We start from the raw sequence: 22,604 nt of genomic DNA, 5'->3' as shown, positions 1-22,604 counted from the left end.
TTGTCACCCTCTTTTCCTGGATCCCCCCCCCCCCCCTTTTTTTTTCTCCAAATGATTTTGAGTTTTGTTCCGTATTTTCTCCCTCTCTATCAGGGATCTCCTGTATCACCCACCTTTTTATAGCAGAAATCACATCAAAGAGTGCCATTTTACAGATGTCTTTGCAAATATGACGGGTTAGTTATTTCTTTGTGGTCAGTTCCCAGAAATGGGCATGCTGGCTTAGCGACACACAATTTAAAGCGCAAAGGTTATTTCTGATTTATATCCCTGCAGTAGCTATGACAGAGCCTATTTTACTACATCTGCTAAAAATTTAACTTAATTTTTATAACTTTATTTTTGTTTGATCCTGGCATGGCATTTCATTTTAAAAAGAAAGCACTGACTAGCTGCTGTCTGAGTAGAATCATTCCTATCAGACATATGGAGAGCAGGTTGCTTATTGAAGACTTTAGAGTTGGTTTTGCTGGTCTCTGGTTTGAAAATTTCCTGTCTTGTTCTCTTCTTGGCAGCGGCCCTTCTTAGCATCCCTGGCTTTGTTGAGCGGCTTTGCAAGCTGGCGACTCGAAAGGTGTCAGAATCGACAGGCACAGCCAGCTTCCTTCAGGAGCTGGAGGAATGGTACACGTGGCTAGACAATGCTTTGGTGCTGGATGCCCTGATGCGAGTGGCCAACGAGGAATCTGAGCACAGTCAAGGTACTCACGGTGGGTTTCCTGCATCCCCTGAGTGAAAAACAGCAGATCAGTGTTTCTTAGGAGTATGGTATGTGGGTATAGATGCCAAAATCCTCATCAGATCTTAGCAAAGCAAACCTAGCAATATACAAAAAGGATGATACGCCATGACCAAGTGAGATTTATCCTAGGATTGCAAAATTAGTTCCACATAAGAAAGTTAGTTATTGAACTTCTTACCAAGCTACAGTAATCAAGGCAGTGTGTTATTGGCATAAGGATAGACTTATAGATCAATGGAATAGAGTTGTAGAGTTGGGAGTTCAGGTTTAAATCCTCACATTTAGAGCCAGTTGATTTTCTATGAGGATTCCGAGACAGTTCAGTGGGGGTAACAATGGTCTTTTCAGCAAACGGTGTCAGACCATTAGATAGCCACATGTAAAAGAATGAAGTTGGATGCCTACCTCATAGCATATGCAGAAATTAACTCAAAAGCATCAAAGACCTAAATTTATAAAATTCTTTGAAGAAAAGTAGATATAAATCTTCATGACCTTAGGTTAGACAGTGGTTTTTCAGATACAGACTAAAAGCAGAAGCAGCAAAAGAAAAATAATTGGACTTCATCAGAATTAAAACTTCTTTATGTTTCAAAAGACTGGTAAATGAAGGAGGAACAACTCAGAAAAGGAAGGTGAGCATGGGTGTATCATTTAGAGAATGTAAATACTGTCCCTGAACTGTATATGTAGAATTTGTTGGATTGGTATATGTTGTCAACATCAAAAATAAGTTATTAAAAACCCTGTGGAGACCAATTCTACATGTGGGGTTGCCATGAGTTAGAGGCAACTCACATCAACAACAGGTGGTAGTGTTTTCAGCACAGTAGACATTCACCAAGTACTGAGTAAATAGTTTAATCAGCTTTCCATATTGTTGACATTAGCCCAGTGATCCACCTTGGTGGGAGAATTTTGACTTTGGCCTGCCATTATATGATGTCCAGTCTAATTATTGTAAATGATGCTGAGGGGTTTGTTAGTTGGGGGATTGGCTTTTACCTTGAAAATGATGGTTTTAATGTTGTTAGGTGGTTGTGAGGTGCTGTGGAGTCAGTGCTGACCTGCAGTGAACCCGTGTACAACAGAACAAACACTGCCTGGTCCTGCACCTTCCTCACAGTCCTTGCCATGTTTCAGCTCGTTGTTGCAGCCACGTGTCAGTCCATCTTGTTGAAGGTTTTCCTCTTTCTCGCTGACCCTCTACCCAGCACCTTCTCCAGGGTCTAGTTCCTCCTAATAACACGTTCAAAGTACCTGAGATGAGGTCTCACCATCCTCACTTCCAAGGAACATTCTGGCTGTCCTTCTTCCAACGCAGATTTGCTTGTTCTGGCAGTCCGTGATACGTTTATTGTTCTTTGCCAGCACCATAATTCAAAGGCATCAGTTCTTCTTCACTCTTTCGTTTTCATTGTCCAGCATGTGAGGTGATTAAAAATACCATGGCTTGCGTCAGGCACACCTTAGTTTTCAGGTGACATTTTTGCTCATTTAACACTTTGAAGAGATCTTTTGAAGCAGTTTTGTCCAATGCAATACATTGTTTTGATGATGTCTTGACTGCTGCTTCCATAGGTGTTGTTGTGGATCCAAGTAAAATGAAATCCTTGACATCTTCAATGTTTTTTCCATTTATCATAATGTTGGTTATTGGTCTAGTTGTGAGGATTTTGTTTTCTTTATGTTGAGGTGTAATCCATACTGAAGGCTATAGTCTGCGTCACTTAAAATCATCTTAATAGACGCAGAAAAAGCATTTCACAAAATGCAACACCCCTTCGTGATAAACTAGGAATAGAAGAAAACTAGAAAATGTTTCTTTTTTTAGAATTCTTAGAAACTCTAATTTTTATTTGATCTTCCTACATTGCTCTGCAGAATTGTATTTGCATGACTCTTTCCTCCATGGTGTTGAAATTCTAGTAAGTGGGAAGGTAATCTTAAACACAAGTAGTAGGATTCCTGTGTGGCGTGCATAGTGACTACTACCAGCTGTTTGGCTGAACATTATCAGAGTATGTCTGTTCATTTCAGCCTTTGCTGGGCATATATTTATTTTTTAAAATTGCCTACTTAACATTAGTATTAGCCAGTGTCAGAAATTAACCAGAGCAAACTATAGCATAAGTCTAGCTAGGTAACTGGTCACTTTCAGGTCACAGGGTAAAACTTGAGTCATGATTACATCCAGTTGGTGAAAAACTATGCTTCTTTTCTCTGTGTTCATTTGTGTTTTGTCTTAAATATGATCGTTTTATGCTGGATTCAGATCTTTAAACCTCTGCAGTTACAAAAAGAGCAGTTATAAGAAAGGGGAAAAGGAAAGAAGAAAGAACCTCCCAACACAATAGCAGAAAAAGAGGCAGCAAAAAAAAAAAAAAAGATGAGTGACAGCTTATTTCTAGTATCCAAGCCGCTTGCCATCACTTGTGGTGACCCCCTGAGTGTCAGAGTGAAGTGTGCTCCGTAGGGTTTTCAGTGATTGATTGGGTTATTTTTGGTAATAGATTGCCAGGCCTTTCTTCAAAGGTGCCTCTGAGTAGACTCAAACCAAACTTTTTGGTTAGTAGCTGAGAGTGGTAACTGTCAGCACCACCCAGTGGACTCCATTTCTACTAAAACCCAAGCACAAGGCCTCTAATATAATCAGGGGCAGCAGAACTGCAGAATCCATTTGGCAGAACATCCTTACTCAGGGAAATGGCTACTTAGGAAGAAGGGCACTGTTCTTTGCCTTTAGCATCTCAAATATCCCTGCTTAACAAAAAGGGAAAAATAGGGCCGGGTTTCCAGAAGTTGGAGCAGAAGTGCTAATGAGTTCAGAGCAGAAATGCAGAGGAAGAAACGGCCCTGCTACCTGACTCTTGCTTTGAGGGAATCTGCTCCCTTAACAGCTACAACACTTGCTGTGAATTTGAGCTGGTGAGCTTACTGTGCAACTGTAGGCAGTTTTCAAAGCATCAGCTACTAAGAACTGCGACTGCTGTAAGAACTGAGATTTCTGTAATCCACAGCTTATCCCTGTGTGTGTTCTGGATCGCCAACAGGCTACTGGAACTACAGCCATGATTAACAGACTGTCAAGGGAACAGTCCTGTACCTCTCAAAGTTTCAGAATTAGTAGATGGCTTCTTTTTCTCACTTCATTGGCAGGAACCCTGGCCAGCATTGCTTTGTTTTGAGCTCAATTACATCAACAATTCAAGAGAATTAGTAATCACATGCTAGTAGTAGCATCAGATGATATGTAAATGTTTAATATTCTGTAAAACTTTTGAAAGACATGTGATATATGATAAATAAACAATGAATTCCTTAGCTGGGGGTGGGAGTGGGGGAATGGACAGACCCCAGAATGGGAGCAAATATCTGCAAACCATGTGCAGTAAAACCTATAAAAGCTGGGACCTGTGTGAGGTAGAAACCTGTTAGAGAAAGAAAATTCAAATATTTTCCACTAAAACAAGTAATGGAAAAGTGGTAAGACTGCACTTTGTCAAAGAAAACTTGTGAGATGTGGAAGAACAAAACAGTCCCATTGAGTTCTGGATTTCACTGTATCTAATAATGCATTTGTATTCAGTCTATATCCAGGTAAAATAAATTTCATTTTATTTGGATCCACAATCAACACCCATGGAAGGAGCAGGCAAGAAATCAGACTTGGTGTTGCTTTGGGCAAATCTGCTGCAAAAGACCCCTTTAAAGGGTTAGGAAGCAGGAATGTCACTTTGAAGACTAAGGTGCACCTAACCCAAGCCATGGTGTTTTCAGTCTCTTCGTATGCATGTGAAAGCTGGACGATGAGTATGGAAGACTGAAGAGGAGCTGATGCCTTTGAATTAGGGTGTTGGTGAGGAATACTGAAAATACTGTGGACTGCCAGAAGATTGAACAAATCTGTCCTGAAAGAAGTGCAGCTGGAATGCTCCTTGGAAGTGAGAATGGCCAGATTTTGTCTTGCCTACTTTGGTCAAAATGTTGTCAGAAGGGACCAGTCCCTGGAGAAGGCTATCATACTTGATAAGGTGGGGGGGGTCACTGAAAAAGGGGAAGACCCTAAACAAGATGAATTGACATGGGCTGCAATGATGGGCTCAAGTATAGCAAGGATTGTGAGGACACACAGCTGAATGGTGTTTCATTCTGTTGTACATTGGCTCACTGTGTGTCAGAGCTGACTTGACAACACCTAACAACAACAACATTCAGAGCAGGTAAAGAACTCCTACGACACAGTAATAAAAAGACACCCTGGTTTTAAAAATAAGCGAAGAATATGAAAATAGGCATTTCTCCAAAGAAAATTGAAACAGCCAATAAGCATATGAAAAGATGTTTAGTATCATTAGCCATCAGGATATTGCAAATCAAAACCAGGAAAAGATACCACTTCACATCACAAGGATGGGTATACTCAGATAGACAGACATTAACAAGTATTGGCAAGGATGTGAAGAAATTGGGACCATCATATAGCACTGATTGGAATGTAAAATAGTGCAGCTGTTTTGAAAAACAGTCTGACATTTCCTCAGAAAGTTAAATGAAGAGCTACTGTGTGATCATCAATTCTATTCCTAGGTGTACCCAAGAAAATGAAAACAAATCCACACAAAAGCTTCTGCATGAATGTTTATAGCAACATTATTCGTAATACCCAAAATGTGGAAACAACCCAAATATCTACCAGCTGATGAATGGACAAACAAAACGTGTATCTGTACTATGGGATATTATTTGACAGTTTTGAAAAACTGAACGTTATGGATTAAACTATGTCTTCCCCCCTACCCCCAAAAAAATTATAAAGTCCTAACCCCTGTTCCTGTGAATGTGACCTTATCTGGAAATAGTTTTTTTTTTTTTTTTCTTTGAAGATGTTATCAGTTAAGGAGGTCATATCAGAGTAAAGCCAAACCTAAACCAAACCAAAATCAAACCCATTCCTGTTGAGTTACTTCCAACTCATAGTGACCTTTATAGGGTCCGGATAGGCTTGTAGATGTATCGTCACATGGTGTCTTAACCTTTGTGACTCTGTCTCCATGTCTATTTTCCCCTTTTATAAGACGCTACTTAGAAGGGTTTGGGACCCTCCCCACTACCTGGTGGTGTGGTGTGTAAGTCTTCAGCTGCTACCTGAAAGGTTGGTGGTTCTAACCCACTAGCCACTCTGCAAGAGAAAGATGTACAGTCTGCTTCTGTAAAGATGTACGGCCTTGGAAACCCGATGGGGCAATTCTTCTCTGTCCTACAGGGTTCACTATGAGTTGGAATTGACTCAATAACAATGCGTTTGGTGTGGTTTTGGGTAGAGTGAATGAAATGGTTGACCTAAAGCCCAAAGCACGGTGCTTGGCATGTCAAACCAAAAACACAAGTGAGTTGCCATCAAGTGGATTCCAACTCATGGGGACCTCATGTGTGTCAGACTGGAAAGGTGCTCCGTGGGGTTTTTGGTGGCTGGTGTTTTGAGAACAGATCACCAGGCCTTTTTTCCAAGGCTCCTCTAGGTGAGTTTGAATGGCCAGACTTACAGTTGCTGACCGAGCGCTTAACCATTTGCATCATCCAGGGACACCTCCTGGCTTATCAGGTGTCCCTAATGTTGCTTTACCACTGTTGTTATTAGTAATGATGGTATTGGGTCAAAGGAAAATCTGCTAGGAGAGAACACACTTGTCGGTGTCACTAGTATCAGTTGTGTTGACTGCTTAGAAAGTTGAACCTCAGAAAACTTCAAATGGTGCTTCTTTCGAAAACGGGGATGAGAGTGGGGAACCATCGACATGGATCCCTCTCAGTCTTTTCAGCAGTGCCCCTGACAGAATCTAGCCAGAGGCCCTGAGTGCTCTGAGTCTCTCGTAACCTGAGGAGAATTCTACACGCTCTGCTGCCCGGTGTCTTTCTGGGTACTTTGGGAGAAGTCTAATGGTGGCAGGAGAAAGGGGCATGGGAGGAAGGGATGGATTATATTATTATACTGGCTGGTGTGGAAATATTTTTGTTTTCTGTTAAAGTTGATGAGACAGAATAGAACTGCAGAGTCAATTTTTCTAAGTTTCTAAGCTTGTCTGACTCCTGGGGTCTTGGAAGGAGTTTTGGAGCTTTTGAAGTCTTTGTTAAGGGCCCAGGACCCAGTCTGACGGCTCTTTTACCTCAGATCTGTTTGGAGCAAGTTTGAGAGACAGAAACATGTTTCCTCACAAGCTGTGACTCACCCCTCTCTCCTGGTGGCTGTCTCAGCCTCCATTGTGTTCCCTCCTCCAGGGGCTTCTGAGGAGAATGGCCTGCCTCACACTTCAACTAGGACCCAGCTGCCCCAGTCAATGAAGATTATGCATGAGATCATGTATAAACTGGAAGTGCTGTATGTCCTCTGCGTGCTGCTGATGGGGCGTCAGCGAAACCAGGTGGGCCTCTCCTCAAAGTCTCAGAGCACCTGTTCCCAAGTGCCTATGGTGTCTCAAGTCCTCCATTAGGCCTTTTCCCAGAATGACTCTCACTAACCCAGCAAAGTATAGCAGTGGTTTTCCTTATCTGTTTCACCCATAAGGACACAGGTCTGATTCCAGAGCTCGTAGACTTTCCATCGTACCTGCTTTGGGCTGCATTTCCAGGCAGAGTATCAATACACAGGTTGGGAGTAGGTAACTTAGTGGCATTTTCTGACCTTGTCAACATGACGAATAAAGGGTCAGTGTCTGGCAAGATGACAGCCCTGTAGAAGCAAAGAGGAGTTGCCAGTGTGATGGTGCGCCCAGGGGCTTAGGATAGAGGGGCAGAGTCCAGCGCTCTGTCAGGGTAGGAACACTGGGCTGCGGTAGCGTGGCTGCAGATGTGCCGGGTTCCCTGAGCCTTGAAGCAATTCTCAGGAAGGAGCAAGAGCCTCCAGCCTCCAGCAGGAGGAAGGCAGCTTCTCCAGGAGATTGTGCAGAGGTAGCCCTCTCCGCCAGCTATATCTGTTATCCAAGGGATTATCTCTAAACTATCTGGGAAGGGGCGGGGTGGCTTAGTGGGAGGGGAGGCTGAGAGCTCAGCATTCCTTATGCACCATTTTGAATCTCACATTGGACTAGCCGTGTTCCTTATAACAGCTATGAGGTAGGTATATTTATACCCATTTTAGAGGTGGGGAAACCTACTCAGAGAGAAAAAATAGTCGTTCCTAGTCAGGAAGCTAGTAAATAGTGATAGAGATTCAAGCCCACGGTAAAGCAGTAGGAAAGGTGGTAGCCAGCTGTGATCTGGCATTATTTGCAAAGAAAGCGTTCATTCCAGCCCTGCTGATGGAGAGGCGATAAATGGATGGATTGTGAGAGCTGGAAAGGACCTTAGATTCTCTAGTTGTTGATACAAGAGTTTGTTTAAAGATACAGCAATGAACAAAACAGACAAAATTCTCTGCCCCTGTAGGGTTTGCACGTGCTGTGTGTATGCTGTAAAAAACCAGAAAAAGTAGTTACTGTCAGGTCAGTTCTGACTAGTGACAACCCCATGTGTTTCAATGTAGGACTTAGAAGATGGATCTTCTATGGAGTAGGGGACAGGGGGACCCTTGGGAAGGTGGTGGGGGAGGGATAGAGATTGATTTTAGATAAGTGGTCAGGAAAAATGCTTGTTGAAAACATGGCCTCTGGCATGTCCGTGTCCTGAAGACAGTGAGGGATGGCTGTGCTGATAGTTGCAGCCTCCCAGGTAGAGGAAGCAAAGACCGTGGGGCAGCAGGGGCATACCTGGTGTGTTGGCCGAACAGTGACGAAGCTCAGGTGGATGGACCAGAGGAAGAGGAGCAGAAAAGGTCTGAGGCAGTCTGCAGCCAGAGTACACTGGGTTTTATATGCCATTTTAAGGACTTTAGTTTTTACTCTGAGTGAAATGGGAAGTCACTCTTCTGGCTGCTCTGTGAAAGACCAGAGACAGCAAGGATGGAAGTGGGGAAACCTATCAGGTGAGCCAAGAGGTGATGGAAGCTAGGACCAGCATGTTGGTTGTGAGAAGTGGTTCCATTCTGGATATATTTTGAAGGTAGAACAGATGGAATTTGCTGATGGCTTGGATGTGAGATAGGAAAAAGAGAGGGGTTAAGGATGACTCCTAAGGTTTTTGGCTTAAACAAATGGAAGGGTGGAATAGCCATTCATTGAAATGGTTAAGATCAGGGAGAGGAGAGGAGTGAAGAAATGGGCTTAGGGAGTAAGAAGAGTTTAGTATTGAACAAGTTAGGTTTGAAATGTCTTTTAGAATCAGAACTTGGGTTTCCTGTGCCTGGAGGTGTAGTGGCTTTGGGCGTCCCCAGCCTGTGATTGACATTTGAAGCTGGGACCTGGATGAGCTCATTGTACTGATCACCCACAGCACCGGTACTCCTCTCCTTCAATATGGAATGCGTTTTTCAAAAATAATAATAATGATACTGTATTGTGTGCTTTTAGTTTTTTAAGGCACCGTCAAAATGTTCACATTTGAATTTTTTAATATTTGGTTAAGTTGCACAACAGGTTGTGGGACCCTCTCTCTGAAATTGATGCTCTTAGTTGCCAGGTGTTGTTAGAGCTGGGATTTTAAACTCTGCTGCCCTGACCTCTTTCTGTCACCTCACTGTACAAGTTCCTGCTCCCTGAGCCTGCCTCTTCCTACGCTTCTGTGAATCATTGTGGTCTTTTAACTCTGTGATGGTAGATCTGCTCTCTTAAGAAGAGTCTGTCAGCTGGCCTTGGCATTGCTGCCTGTCGGAGCACTTCTGTTTACTGGCTCCTTCTCACTTGCACAGTCAGCACTCACTGAGTTTCTCCTGTATGCAGACGCTGTGGAGACATGGATCCACAGACCCTGCCTTCAAAGAGCTGATGGTCTGAGAGAGCAAGGGAAAGAGTTTCCTTGTCCAGGCCTCCAGAGAGCAAGGGGCCTTCTTGCTTATGTGCCCGTTGGACCAAGTTCTCTGACCTGTCTTGGCGAAATTGAAATCACAAGACTGAAAGCCTCCACTCTGTAGTGCTTCTGAAAATAGTCAACAGAGCAGTCACTTCTGCAAGCCAGGCCCTGAGTGTGGACGTGTGTTGCCCACACACGTGCGCACACACACACACACACACACACATGAACCGCATTATGTCTTTTCTGCAGTTTCATTATTCCCCCATTTTTCATCAAAGGACTCGGGCTGAAAGGAGCAGCCTTTAGGCTCAGAACACGTGAGGTAGGGTGGCATTTCCACCTCTGACCTTACCCACGTTGGTTCTGTTGGACTTCCCTTTCTCCCTTATGTGTGAATAACTGAGTACTCCTCCTGTGCTTCCAAAACTCCATGGCAGCTGAGTCAGTTCCAGCTCGTGGCGACCCTCAGGGACAGCGTAGAACTGCCCCATAGGGTTTCCAAGGCTGCAAATCTTCACAGAAGCAGACTGTCCCTCATCTTTCTCCCACTGAGCAGCTGGTGGATTCAAACCACGAAGCTCCTGTGCTTAGGACTTCATGTGTATTTTCTGACTGTCCTTACAGTAGCCCTGAGGAGGGGTAGTAATTGGTTTGTTTTGTTAGTGTTATGTAACAATAATAGTAAGACTTTCATTTACTTCTATTTTTAAAGGCGTAAGTGGCTATCAGTGAAGCCTCTTCCCTCTGACCCTCAACATTCGAGTTCTCCCATGAAGCAGCTCATTTTACCAGTTAATAGTGTGTTCTTCCAGAGACATTTTATGCTTATTAAAGCAAATATATTCCTCTCTCTCTTTTTTCTTTTTTTAAACACATTCAGTTACATAGTACGTACACACTTGCTTTCTTAACATCATACCTTGACAGATGTTCCATTCATAACATGTAAAGGCTTTGATTTTTTTACTGGTGCCTTGTATCCCATTGGGTGGCTGCACCATTATTTATTTATTTGGTCCCCATTGGTGGCAGTATAGGGTATGTCAACCTGCCATGAGTAACTTTGTACATACGCCGTTAGTATTTACAGAATCTGTCTGAGAATAAATTTCTATGCGTGGAATTACTGGTCAAATGGATGTGGCTTTATAATTTTTAGAGATAATGCCAACTTGGTCTCCTGTCTGAGTTGTAGCAGGGTAGTTGCTGTCAACCGCCCTCCCCCCCGCCCTCGCCCCAGCAGTGTCAGAATGTACCTGATTCCCATACCTTCACCAACAGTTTTAGAAATTTTTTTTTCTTTGCCAATTTGAAAAAATGAAAAATGCCTTGTGATTTGAATTTTTCTTAATGCTGTAAGTGAAGTTGAACGCTTTTCATAGCTTTACGAACCTTTTGTGTTTGTTGGGTCCTGTCTATATGTCCTTTGCTCACTTTTTCTGTAGGGTTGGTTTGGTAGGTTTTGTTTTTTTTTTTTTTAATTGTTTTGTTTTTTTAAAGAGTTTGTCGGACTCCTTATAAATAAAAGTAGCTCTTGCCTGTGATGTGAGTTGCTTATTTATTCTCCACTTTGGACTTGTAGCATCTGTGTGTGTGTGTGTGTGTGTGTATGTGTGTGGTTTTCCACACAGAATTTCAAAAAGTTCATGTGGTTGAATTTTTAACAGTCTTCTTTTTGGCTCCTCCATTTAGCATAATACTTGAGAAAAGATTTTCCACTTTCAAATTAGTTTGAAGAATTTCTTTACACAGATTTTTCTAGGACTGTTAGAGTTTGGTTTTTTAGTGTTTGTATCTTGCCCTCATTTGGAACTTACTGTAGTGTGGTGATGCGTGAGAAGTATTTGCATTTTGATGATGATGTCGCAAACTGGAAACAGGAGTTTCCTTAAGGTTCTAAGTTTGTACACGTGGAGCTAAGATTCATACTTGGGGCTAGCTGAACCGAAACCTCATGCTACTAAGATTGGACCTTCCATATAGTGGGACTCGTAGGATTATTGTGAGGAATGATGAGCAAAAGTAGAAAGTATGTTTGTGTGACACAGTGGCTGCAGCGATGGGCTTAGGTGCAGCAGGGGTTGTGAGGCCAGCACAGGACTGGCAGCATTTTGTTGTGTTGTACATAGGTCGCTATGTCGGAGATGATGTGACAGCGCCTGACAACAACAACAACCTGTTTGTGTGCAGTGGAGGGTGGGTGATGAAGAGTAGGGTGTGTGTGGTGTCTCCTGAAACCTCAGCATACTGACTGACTGGGTTCCTCCCAAAGCTTGTTTCTATACCTGCTGAGCCTGAGGCTCTGTAGATCTTAGTGCATCTCTCTTAATGCTTCTCCTTCCCGCCCATCCAGGTTCACAGAATGATTGCAGAATTCAAGCTGATACCAGGGCTCAATAATTTGTTTGACAAGCTGATTTGGAGGAAGCACTCAGCCTCTGCCCTTGTCCTCCATGGTCATAACCAGAACTGTGACTGTAGCCCGGTGAGCAGGGGGCCCTGGGGCAGAAGGGGCTTTACTTGCCAGGAGTAGTTATTTTAAATCCTACTGTTGACCTTTTTCAATTCTTGTTCCTTGGGAGCAGAGCAAAGACTGGAATCCCATCATTGGAAGCCCCCAGTTATTAGGGAAGGGTAGTTATTAGTGGTAGAGAAGGGTCATGCCCCTTTGAGGTGTTCCTGCTGAGACACTCTCAGCTGGCTTCCCCTCACACCCCCAGGGTGGGCAGCTCACTTCCTCGACTGCCTAACAGCAACTTTTTCCTTGTTCCATGCTCCACCGCTGAACTTTTTCATTCTAGAACCACATACCACCGGTGGTTACATCAAGAAAAAGATGTTTAGGCTCCTTTGTTTTTTTTAAGGGTTGGGGACTTATCTCTGCTTCATCTTTGTCAAGTGCCTACCAAGAGCTCCAAACTAGGGGTCAGGCCTGTTGTGCCACTCAGCTTGTTGTGAGTCACCAAATCTCTGAGCCTGTTTTCTTGCTGAAGGAGGATAGTGCTCTCTTGCCCTGGTGACCTTGCAGGCTGCGATGTGGCTTACCCGCCATGGTGAGCAGGAAAGTGCTGTGGGGTCTGAAAGTGTTATACAGCCATCAGAGCACTGCATTCCGGGTGGCGTCCTCAGTGCCCTGTCTTCTGCCTTAGCATTTCTTTCTTTGGTCCTGTCAGATTTGCTGCTTGGCCCATCCATTTGAGTTTTTAATTTCAAGTGGGTATATTTTACATTCTGTCTGGGTCTTTTTTCAAAATCTTGGTGTTCATCATGTTACAGTCTCAGTCTTTCATTATGATTCATTGTGTTGCATTTTTATCTCCTTAATCATTTGTAACATGCTTTTTTATGGTCTCTTGCAGATTGCTCACAGGGCAACTAATGCTTTTAGTTGAGTCTTAAGACGTCTGTTGCTTCATGTTTTGTATTGTTGGAGCAGTTACCCTCGGGCACTTACTTCCCCAGTGGGTGGGTACGTGGGTAGGCTGAGTCCTTTAAGTCATTCCACAGAGCACTTTAGCTTTTGTTTCTGCCAGGTGCTTCAGAGAATACAGCTGGCCCAGGGCTGGTTTTTGCATTTCGTGTCCTGGCCCTGCCTCCCTGGTAGTGTGAGCCCAGGGTTTCGGCTTCTCATGGAAGGTTCCCCTCCAGCCACCAGCAGGGACATGCTTCTTTGTCAGCTTCTTGGGGTGGTAGACTGAGCTTTTTAAACCATTCTGCCCCCAGGTTTGTAAGCACCATGAAGGTTATGCAGACCCAAGGCTCCGTCTGGTCCCTGTAGGGCATCCAGACCCAAGCTCTAGCATGAGTGGCTACCTTGTTTCCACCCCCACCCCACACACACCCTCAGCCCTTTCTTCACTTCTGATTCCTGTGGTTTTCCATTTCTTTCTTAGGAGCTCAGCCTGACATTTAAAATAATTTTGTTGTTTTTTTATCCATTATATTGAGGTGTTCTTAGCAGGAAGGGTTCTGCATTAGCTTAATCTGCTATTGGTCAGATGTAGAACTTGACACGTGGTTTTAAAGAAAAGTCCTCCCTGTGCGTGAGGACAAAGGCTCAGAGAAGCCAGGTGATAGGGCCAGGCTCTCAGTGGAGTGTCTGCCTTGTTTTTTATTTTGGGATGTTGTGACTGTGGTTTTAACACTGAGGATATACATGTCTTCTAGGACATCACCTTGAAGATACAGTTTTTGAGGCTTCTTCAGAGTTTCAGTGACCACCATGAGTAAGTACAAGTGCATCCCTTAAAGGAGAGTTGTTGGGTCCTCTCCCAAAGACCTCTTCTTTCCTTGTCCCATCACTGACCTCAGCTCAGGAGGAGGCCCTGGGAGCTGATGAAAGGCTATTGTCACCTCAGTGTCACCAAGTGGGGCCAGCACTTCCCTTTATTCAGCCCTTCCTTCACGGCAGGCACTGGACTGAGCTTCTTAGCCCTCACAGGCCCTCCGTAGGAAGCAAGTACAGAAGTTGTTGGCCCTTAATTACCCTTGGAGTCAGTATGTCTCTCATCTCTCAGCCAGGACCAGATGGTTCAGGGGCCATGTAAGAACCTAAGGTGGGCAGAATGGGTTGATATTTGCCTGTTGAATAGATGGGCTATTCTTCACCTCCACAAGGAAAGGTACTCCTATTTTTCTTGAAACACATTTTTCCCTCTAATTTTTTTGTTTTTCAACCTTCAAAAGAAAACGTGTAGGAAAGTGATTCTGCTATAAGGAAAACGGGGATGAATGGCAGCCAGACATTGACGTTGATGTTGGCAGACCACGAGTGTGGTGGGACCGTGGTGAGCTAGAACACCTGGGCAGCTGCAGCTTAGCTCCAGCCACCTGTTATGTGTGCCAAAACTTGGGCTTTCTGTTTCATAACTGCTTATTTTGTCCCCTCAAGGAAGACCAGAAATTGAGATTTACATAAGAAACAAGTTATGACTTGTAAATACTAGTTCCATTTCTGTTAAAACATTTTATGAGTCACAGATCATGCCTGAGGACAGATGTCACCCCAGGGGCCTCTTTGCAACGTCCATCTTCATCATGTGTAACCATCCTATTTCGGAGAGGTTCTCTGAATGGAGAACATAGAGGGACATCAGGAAATACGTGCATCCCCCTGAAAAATGACCCCCATATGTTATGAACGTGCACATTTTTTTCCTGAGGAGATAACATCCTTAGCTTTCATAAAACTTCAGTCTGAGCACTTGTGTGTGCCAGGCACTGTGCCACGCTCTGGGAATACAGTGATGAGTAGAAACAGGCATAGGCCCTGCTGTCATGAAGCTTGTAGTCTGGGGAGGGAGACAGACATTAATTAGAAAATCACACCATTGGATGTACACTAGCAAACACAGATAGTATTTGGGAGGGAAGGAGCATGGTTTTGGGAGAGAACATTTGGCAAGGGTCCTGAGCTGGCTGGAGGGTAGTTGGGGAACTCTTCCCTGTAGAAGTAATGCGTCAGCTGAGACCTGAAGGGTTGGCAGTAGTTAACTGGGTGAAAAGGAAGAGTGGAAAGGTAGGATGTTTAGCCAGAAGGGAGCACCCATTGAAGTGTGGCCAGGTGATGTGAGTGTTGGGGCGTGTGGCTCAGCGTGAGGCTGCAGTGGTAGTTGGTGGCCTGGCCACGCACGGCTTTGTGGCTCCAATTCAGAGGCTTGAGTTTTATTTGTTCTAAAAGCAGTGTGAAGTTGTGGAAATGTTTTAAATGGGAGTGACCTGATTGGATTCCCATTTTCTGAAGATCACTCTGGGTGTCGTGTGGGGAATTGACTTCTTGGGGAGAGATCATCTTTGTGGTCTCTTTCAGGTTGCTCATAAGGGTGCTAATGCTGGGGCAGTCCACATGAGTCAGGTGATAACCGGGCCGGATGCCAGGAAGGAGTGTCACAGAGGCCTTCCTGGATTACATAACTGAGTACACCCTGGTGGGGATGCTGGACTAGGACCAGGCTTGAGGAGAAAGATGATTTGGTTTAGACTTGCTGAGTTGGATGTGCCTTTGAGAAGTCAAATAGAAATGTTCAGTAGGGAGAAGAAGACGGGAGATGGTGGAAGGGACCTTGGTCATGAATGTGGCAGCCAGAGAGATGGGTGTTGGAGCAGAGAAAGACTCAGATAATCTGAGCGTCCACGGTGCAGAGTGCCAGCTCAGGAAGGCGAGTACTGGTAGATTCTCAGATCCTTTCCTTCAGCTCAGGAAATGGGCAGGGAACTCCCTGTACTAGCCCAGTGCTGGCAGGGCAACCCCAGTTCTGATGCTTGACCCTTCCAACCCATTTGTTTCAGGAACAAGTACCTGCTCCTCAATAACCAGGAGCTGAACGAACTCAGTGCCATCTCTCTCAAGGCCAACATCCCTGAGGTGGAAGCTGTCCTCAACACTGACAGGTGAGCATGTGTGGGGTATACAGTCCCCACTCTAGCTGCCTGTGGGCCTAGAGCTCACAGATAGGCATACACAGGCAGGCACGCTTAAGCCACTGTGTCCTGAGGCTTCCTGCGTGCCAGGCACTGTGCTGGCAACATCTCCTGCGTTATCTCCCCGGAGCCTCCCAGCAGCCCAAGGAGGGAAGCGCTGTCCTCTCCGCTTTTCAGATGAGGGAACAGCCGCTCGGAGAGGTCACCTGCCAAAGGTCATGTGATTTGTGCTCAGCCCCTCCCCCGCCATCACTCACATGTGCACAAGGCATCTTTGCTGACCTGCTCACCAAGCAGGACAAACAGAAGCAAGTCCCTCACCCTCTGCCAAGAGTTCAGTCCCATTTTCTGGACGCTGGACTCTGCAACCAGCACATTCCTGGGTTATGTTGCCTTTTCTTCTGAGCAGAGTTGGGGGAACTCCATCCAGTAACAGGAGCCATGATTTCCCAACCTTTTTTTTTTTTTTAAAGTCAGCAGAACTCTTTTTAAATGAAATTGGACACACTTCCATCTTCATGTGGGTAAAAGTAGAATTACTCTGTTGGAAGCGGCAGTTTCAGGGCCCAGAACTTGAGTCACTTCCTCAGCTTCAGCCTTTGCCGCACAGGCCTTGAAGCTGAGGCCTGGAGGCATGACGACTTGTCCAGTGCCCAGCTGGAGCTGAACCTGGGGCCTCTTGGCACGGACTTTGCCCTATCTGGCAGGCTCTATCATGGCCTATTTCAAACCCACTTTTGGTGTAAACAGCCCTCCCTCCAGTGGTTCAAAACCCTCTTTGACTCTGGTTGTGTTTATGGCCTTGGATCACTTGCCAGTGGGCTTGGGATGGGAAGGCTGGCCTGAGATTGGTGTGAATGTGCTTGGCTGTTGGTTCTGACTACAGGAGTCCTTGGGCTGCTCTAGACCCAGATAGAGCAGGGGGCATCCTGCAGTCTTGGCTGTGTCCCCATGTTTTTCACCCATCTAAGCCAGCAGAGTGACTCAGCCCCAGGGGCTCAAGATGTAGTCCTTCAGCCAAGTGGAACCTGGCCCCTGGCAACCCCTCAGATCTGTCACCAGTTTCCCTTTTGTTTCAGGAGTTTAGTCTGTGATGGGAAGAGGGGCTTACTAACACGCCTGCTGCAGGTCATGAAGAAGGAGCCGGCCGAGTCGTCTTTTAGGTAGGTCTGGGGGATAGATACCTGCCACCCTGAGGGCTCTAGGAGCCAAGAGTTTCTCAAATGGTTAGAAGTACTTCCTTCAGTCACCAGCTTCCCCCTCTGCAGTCTGGTTATTCGGGGAGAAGGCCTTTGACCACCCTCTTGCCCTGGCATTGGCTCAGCAGGCATGTAACTTCTGCTGCAGAACCAGCATATTTCAGGAGTTGACCAAGCAGTTACCAGGTACCCATTCTGTGCTGGACAGGTGGAAAAGAAGAGGAGGCCGTCCCTGCCCACGTGGAGTTCCCTGGGTTGTGGGAAATGGCATGAAAAAACTAAACAACACAGCTGTTTGAGTGGAGTGTGGGAAGGACTAGAGCCACAATCAACCCAGGAGCTGTGGGAAAAAAAGAAAGCCCTCCCGCAGCTGGAGGCTGGTGGGAGCTGGGCACAGACAGGGAGAGCTCAGAGATTGTAGATGAGTCTTAAAGGCTGTGAACAGGAGTTAGCAGGTAAAGGAGGACTCTACCAGGACTAGGGTGTGAGCTGTCAGTAGGCTCTAGGCCCAGATGTGCCCCTGTCAACTCAGCTGCCTTGCCAAAACTCCCCCTCGTGGATCCCAGCTCTGCGCTTGGGGTTCCCCACTCACAACCAGCCTCCTCTTCTCTAGGACAGCCCAGCAGCAGTAAGGTGAGGGTCACACGTTCCTTCCTCTTTTCATGCCCTCTCTGTTCTTTTAAAAGGGCAAAGCCTAGAGTGCATTTTCCCATGTGACTCGCCAGGACCAGCCCTTTGATCCTAGACACCACTTTCTCCCTGGCACAACTCTTTCAGGCAGAGCCAAGTAGGAGATGATGGGCTGGCTGGCAGCTCTGTGAGGATGGGGGCTCTCTTGCTCACTGCTCCATCCCCAGTGGCTAGTCTGATGTCCAGTGCTCAGTAAACGCCCAGCTGTTCAGTGGATGTCTGATTAGTAAATAAAAAGGCAGCAAACATCTCCCAGCCCCTTGGGGAACGAGCATGGGCCAGCAGAGGGCAGCCTTAGCCGCCTGGGCCAGGGGTCAACATTTGGGTCGCAGGTTTTGGCAAGCTCGGGCTGTGGAGAGTTTCCTCCGAGGGACCACCTCCTATGCAGACCAGATGTTCCTGCTGAAGCGAGGCCTTTTGGAGGTAATGGCCTAAGGAACCAGGGTACTGGGTGTCCCTTTCTGCCCCCACCCCCCACATAGGTTTCCTGCTCTGAGACCTAAACAGTGTGTCAGGAACAGACGAAATCTCTTTCTTTGAAAAGGCCAGTGGAGGTGACTCTAGTACTGGCCCCAGGTTTCCAGCTGTGGGTTCCCTAGGGGTGCTTTACGGGGTGACTAGGGGACCTGGAGGGGTGGTCATGGAGGAAGGTTAGAGTCTAAAGTTACCCAGCAAGGCCTTTTGACCCTGAAGATGTTTGATACAGACTGAAAGTTAATTGCCCTTAAATGAAATAATGAACTCTAGAGAAAGTCAAATTAACCAATGGTGAGGGGACAAACTGGCCAAAGTTGTCATTGGTTTTAAATACAGGCAAAAAATGGACCCATGAAACAAATCTTCTGTAAAATTCATAAGGGAAAAAACTAATCCAAATCACTGGAATCAGGAAATGTTAGGAACATTTTAACTGTTGCAGAAAACTTGATCAGGGAGTTAAGTTGGCATAATGTTCTTGGTAATAATAATTTACTGATTTTGGTATAAACTTTATTTAAACCATTTCATTCATAAACACAAAGGCAAACCCTAGGGTCAAAATGTGTCCCAAGCCCTTAAATTTGTTCTTCATTTATTTGAATGGCATCTGTGCTTGGGCAGTGGCAGATGTTTACATCTGGAGGAGTCACCCCTTACCTGGGAGCTGGAGAGCCCTGGCCATCTTGAGCAGGTCACAGGCTTTAGCTGAGAGCAAGCAAGAGAGGCCATAGCTACATAGCCCAGCCTGCACCCCACCTCCAGGCCTGAAGAGGCTGGGGAGGGTGGGCAGCTTTGATGAGCATGGCCTCGGGGCAGCAGCCACTGCTGTTGGCCCCAGGGCCCAGCAGCATTCACAGCGACACCCTGTCCTCTCTGCCCACCCCAGCATATCCTGTACTGCATTGTGGACAGCGAGTGCAAGTCAAGGGATGTGCTCCAGAGTTACTTTGACCTCCTTGGGGAGCTGATGAAGTTCAATGTTGATGCATTCAAGAGATTCAATAAGTACATCAACACTGATGCAAAAGTAAGACGCACCCACGGCTCTGTGGGGTTTACTGGATTGTGGAAAGTCATCTTCTGAGGCCCTGCTCCTGGCCAGTCTTCAGGTGCTGGCTTTCAGTTGGAGGATACTGGGGAGTCAGTTGGCCAGCAAAGGTCTTCAGCAAACCTTCATTAGACCTACCCTGTGCTGGGCACTGTGACAGTAAATGTTAGTAAATATCCCTGGGAAGACAGAGTTGCTTGTGGGATGGGACGAGGGTGGGAGGGGTAGAATGTGAGGGAGTGTGGTGAGGGCTGAGATGGGAGCTCCCAGGAGGAGGGACTGGGCCTGGTGTGTTAGTCTGGCTTACAGATGCACGTGGCAGAAACCCAGCTCAGACAGTAGAAGTAAAAATGAGTCAAGTGTCCTTGAGTGAAAAAGACACTGGGTAGGTGTCAGAAGACCCAGGTCGAGCTCCTCGGTAGCTGGGTGGTGAGGGCAGGTCACTCTCCTTTCTGAGCCGCGGTGACTTGCCCGCTCGGGGCCTGCCCGTCTCCAGCCAGCACATCACTGCCTCCTTTCAGCTCAGGCTCTGCTCTAGTTCCAGGTGTTCCTGAAGCAAATCAACAGCTCGCTGGTTGACTCCAACATGCTGGTGCGCTGCGTCACTCTGTCACTGGACCGATTCGAAAACCAAGTGGACATGAAAGGTGAGGGTCCAGGATGCCAGGGTGAATGAGTGTCAGCTGGCGCCAACAGCAGCCCTCCAGCAAGCGGCCAGAGAAGACTGGCCAGCGCCACCCACGGCAGCCAGGTGGCCAGGGTCGGGGCACACATCTGCGGGTACGGACAGGTGCACCTGAGGCTTATGTGCAGAAGCAGCTGCACTGGGAACTCTGGAAAATTGTCTGAACTTCATTGCTTTTCCTGTAACGGAAACTCCACTGTCCATGATACCCATAAACAAGGGGCTAGAGCCGGCTGGGTGAGAGTGGGGGCTGGTGAGGACCTCAGGGAGAGGTGGGCCCTGAGCATGAGTCCCTTGAAAGGTAGTGGTGCATTCAGGGTGGAGGGATCCAATGAGGACACAACTTAGCCTCAGTGGCAGAACAGGTGGAGATTATCTGTTCCCACTGCAGCCAACTTTACTGGTAGTTGTTTTGACAGTGAGGGGCTTCCAAGAGAGTCAGGATCCCTCAAGGGCTTGACTGGAACCTTGAGCGGCCAGGCTGCTGGGCAGAGCCATGGACCATTTTTAAGCCTGCTGCTCACAGTTCTGCCTCTCTGTCCCCAGTGGCCGAGGTCCTGTCCGAGTGCCGCCTGCTGGCCTACATATCCCAGGTGCCCACACAGATGTCCTTCCTCTTCCGCCTCATCAACATCATCCACGTGCAGACTCTGACCCAGGTGAGGGCCTTGGCCGACGTGCAGTAGGAAGGGCAGATGGAAACAGGTTCCTTGTCTCAGCCCAACAGTGTTATCTCCTAACTGACCAGAGAGGTGTATCTCCTGAGTCCATCTCTTGGCTCCTAGGAAACCCTCCCAGCTAATCTAAGGACTTTGCCCAATAAGTATTAGACCTATAGACAAGAATCAGTGCCACATTTTATAGAGGAGCCCGAGGAAGGGTAGCAAGTCTTCCGGGGTCACAGACAGCTGGGCAGAGTTGAGACTGGCACGGATTTCTTCTGACTCCCAGCCCGTGCTTTCTTCTGCACCTCGTGCTGTGCAGGGCTTTGGAACCAAAGATGCACGCCTAGCTCCCTCTTTGAATAGCTATGCAGCCATCCCTTCTCCACGCTTTTAAAAAGAGGGAATGCGATTACCTCTCATCAGTTGTTCTTTTGTTCTTCATCTGTATAAACATGGATCAGGGCCATGGGTTAGGCCCTGGCTGGGGATGCAGGGTGAACAAGGCCCTGCTGACACACTGTGGTGCTGAGTGAACGCTGTAACCTGAGATGTGTGCATCCGGCATGTGCACCCAGTCCTGCCTGGGGAATGGTGGCTTGTGGGAAGGAGGAACTCCTGAGCTGAGACCATAAAAGTGGATGGCCTCCGGGTGGGAGTAGGCAACAGGAAGTTGTTGGAGCAGAAAGGTGGCGCTGGTACCATTCCTCCCTCCGGTCCTGCCTCAGGCTTATGCAGGGCAGCTCAGTGTTCAGCCTGTGGACGCTGTCAGGGCCTTGGATGCTCTGGGCCCGGGATGCCCTTCCTCCCTGCTCAGTGGCTTCGCAGGTTCACCAGGGGCCGCTGGGGCTACTGGCATGCGCGTCAGCTGGCCTGGGACGTTGCAGGAGAACGTCAGCTGCCTCAACACCAGCCTGGTGATCCTGATGCTGGCCCGACGGAAAGAGCGGTTGCCTTTGTACCTGCGGCTGCTGCAGCGGATGGAGCACAGCAAGAAGTACCCTGGCTTCCTGCTCAACAACTTCCACAACCTGCTGCGCTTCTGGCAGCAGCACTACCTGCACAAGGACAAGGACAGCACCTGCCTGGAAAACGTGAGTGCCCTACCCCCTTGGGCGGGCATTAGGTCAGTACAGGCAGGGCAGACCCTGGGTCCCTCAGAGGGGCATCTGGGGTGCGTGGTCCCTGCATGGGCCATGTGGCACAGGTGACTCACTGTCCCCTTACCAAGGCCCTCCCCATGGGGTGCCGGCCTCGACCTGGGTCCTCCAGGCGTGCCCCCCAGCCCCTCTCTCTTTGCCCAGAGTTCCTGCATCAGCTTCTCATACTGGAAGGAGACAGTGTCCATCCTGTTGAACCCAGACCGCCAGTCACCCTCTGCCCTTGTCAGTTACATCGAGGAGCCCTACATGGACATAGATAGGGACTTCGCTGAGGAGTGACCTTGGCCAGGCCTCGGAAGGCTGCTGGGCCGGGCCAGTGTGGGTGAGCATGGGTACGCATGCCACGTGCCTGCCCTGCTCCCATCCCTCCCCTGCCTCCCTGCTGCTGCCTGCCTGCCCCAGGTCTTCAGGTACAGGCTTGGTGGGAGGAACCGTCCTAGAAGCCCTTGGGCCTGAGGGCCCAGGTCATTGGGGAACCTGAGTTCTCCGAAGACCCCTGTGATGAGGACAAAGGGTACTATGCCCACCCTTCCTTCAGAACGCTGGGGCCCTGGCCCACTCAGAGGAAAGGGAGCCTTTCAAAACAGCTCTGACTGAGCTCCTGCCCAGTCTCTCAGTTGTCAGTCCCA

General features: G+C 47.2%; 1 protein-coding gene across 1 annotated transcript in view; it reads left to right on the top strand.

Annotated features, from left to right (window-relative positions):
- Positions 1–22,254, top strand: part of LOC103191737 (transient receptor potential cation channel subfamily C member 4 associated protein) — a 93,832-nt gene extending 71,578 nt beyond the window's left edge. The window contains exons 8-19 of the mRNA XM_007934588.2: positions 516–701; positions 7,022–7,164; positions 11,982–12,113; positions 13,796–13,854; positions 15,917–16,018; positions 17,128–17,211; positions 18,270–18,360; positions 19,304–19,444; positions 20,004–20,112; positions 20,697–20,809; positions 21,700–21,906; positions 22,117–22,254. Coding sequence (XP_007932779.1) covers positions 516–701; positions 7,022–7,164; positions 11,982–12,113; positions 13,796–13,854; positions 15,917–16,018; positions 17,128–17,211; positions 18,270–18,360; positions 19,304–19,444; positions 20,004–20,112; positions 20,697–20,809; positions 21,700–21,906; positions 22,117–22,254 — 1,505 coding nt within the window. The remainder of the gene's footprint in view (positions 1–515; positions 702–7,021; positions 7,165–11,981; positions 12,114–13,795; positions 13,855–15,916; positions 16,019–17,127; positions 17,212–18,269; positions 18,361–19,303; positions 19,445–20,003; positions 20,113–20,696; positions 20,810–21,699; positions 21,907–22,116) is intronic.
- Positions 22,255–22,604: the final 350 nt, after the last annotated feature.

The sequence above is a fragment of the Orycteropus afer genome, unplaced genomic scaffold (assembly GCF_000298275.1).
Source record: "Orycteropus afer afer isolate SDZICR_OR568_19922 unplaced genomic scaffold, OryAfe1.0 scaffold00020, whole genome shotgun sequence".
Taxonomy (NCBI): Eukaryota; Metazoa; Chordata; class Mammalia; order Tubulidentata; family Orycteropodidae; genus Orycteropus; species Orycteropus afer.
The sequence above is the reverse complement of the archived record's forward strand: the minus strand, read 5'-3'. Positions and strand labels throughout refer to the sequence as shown.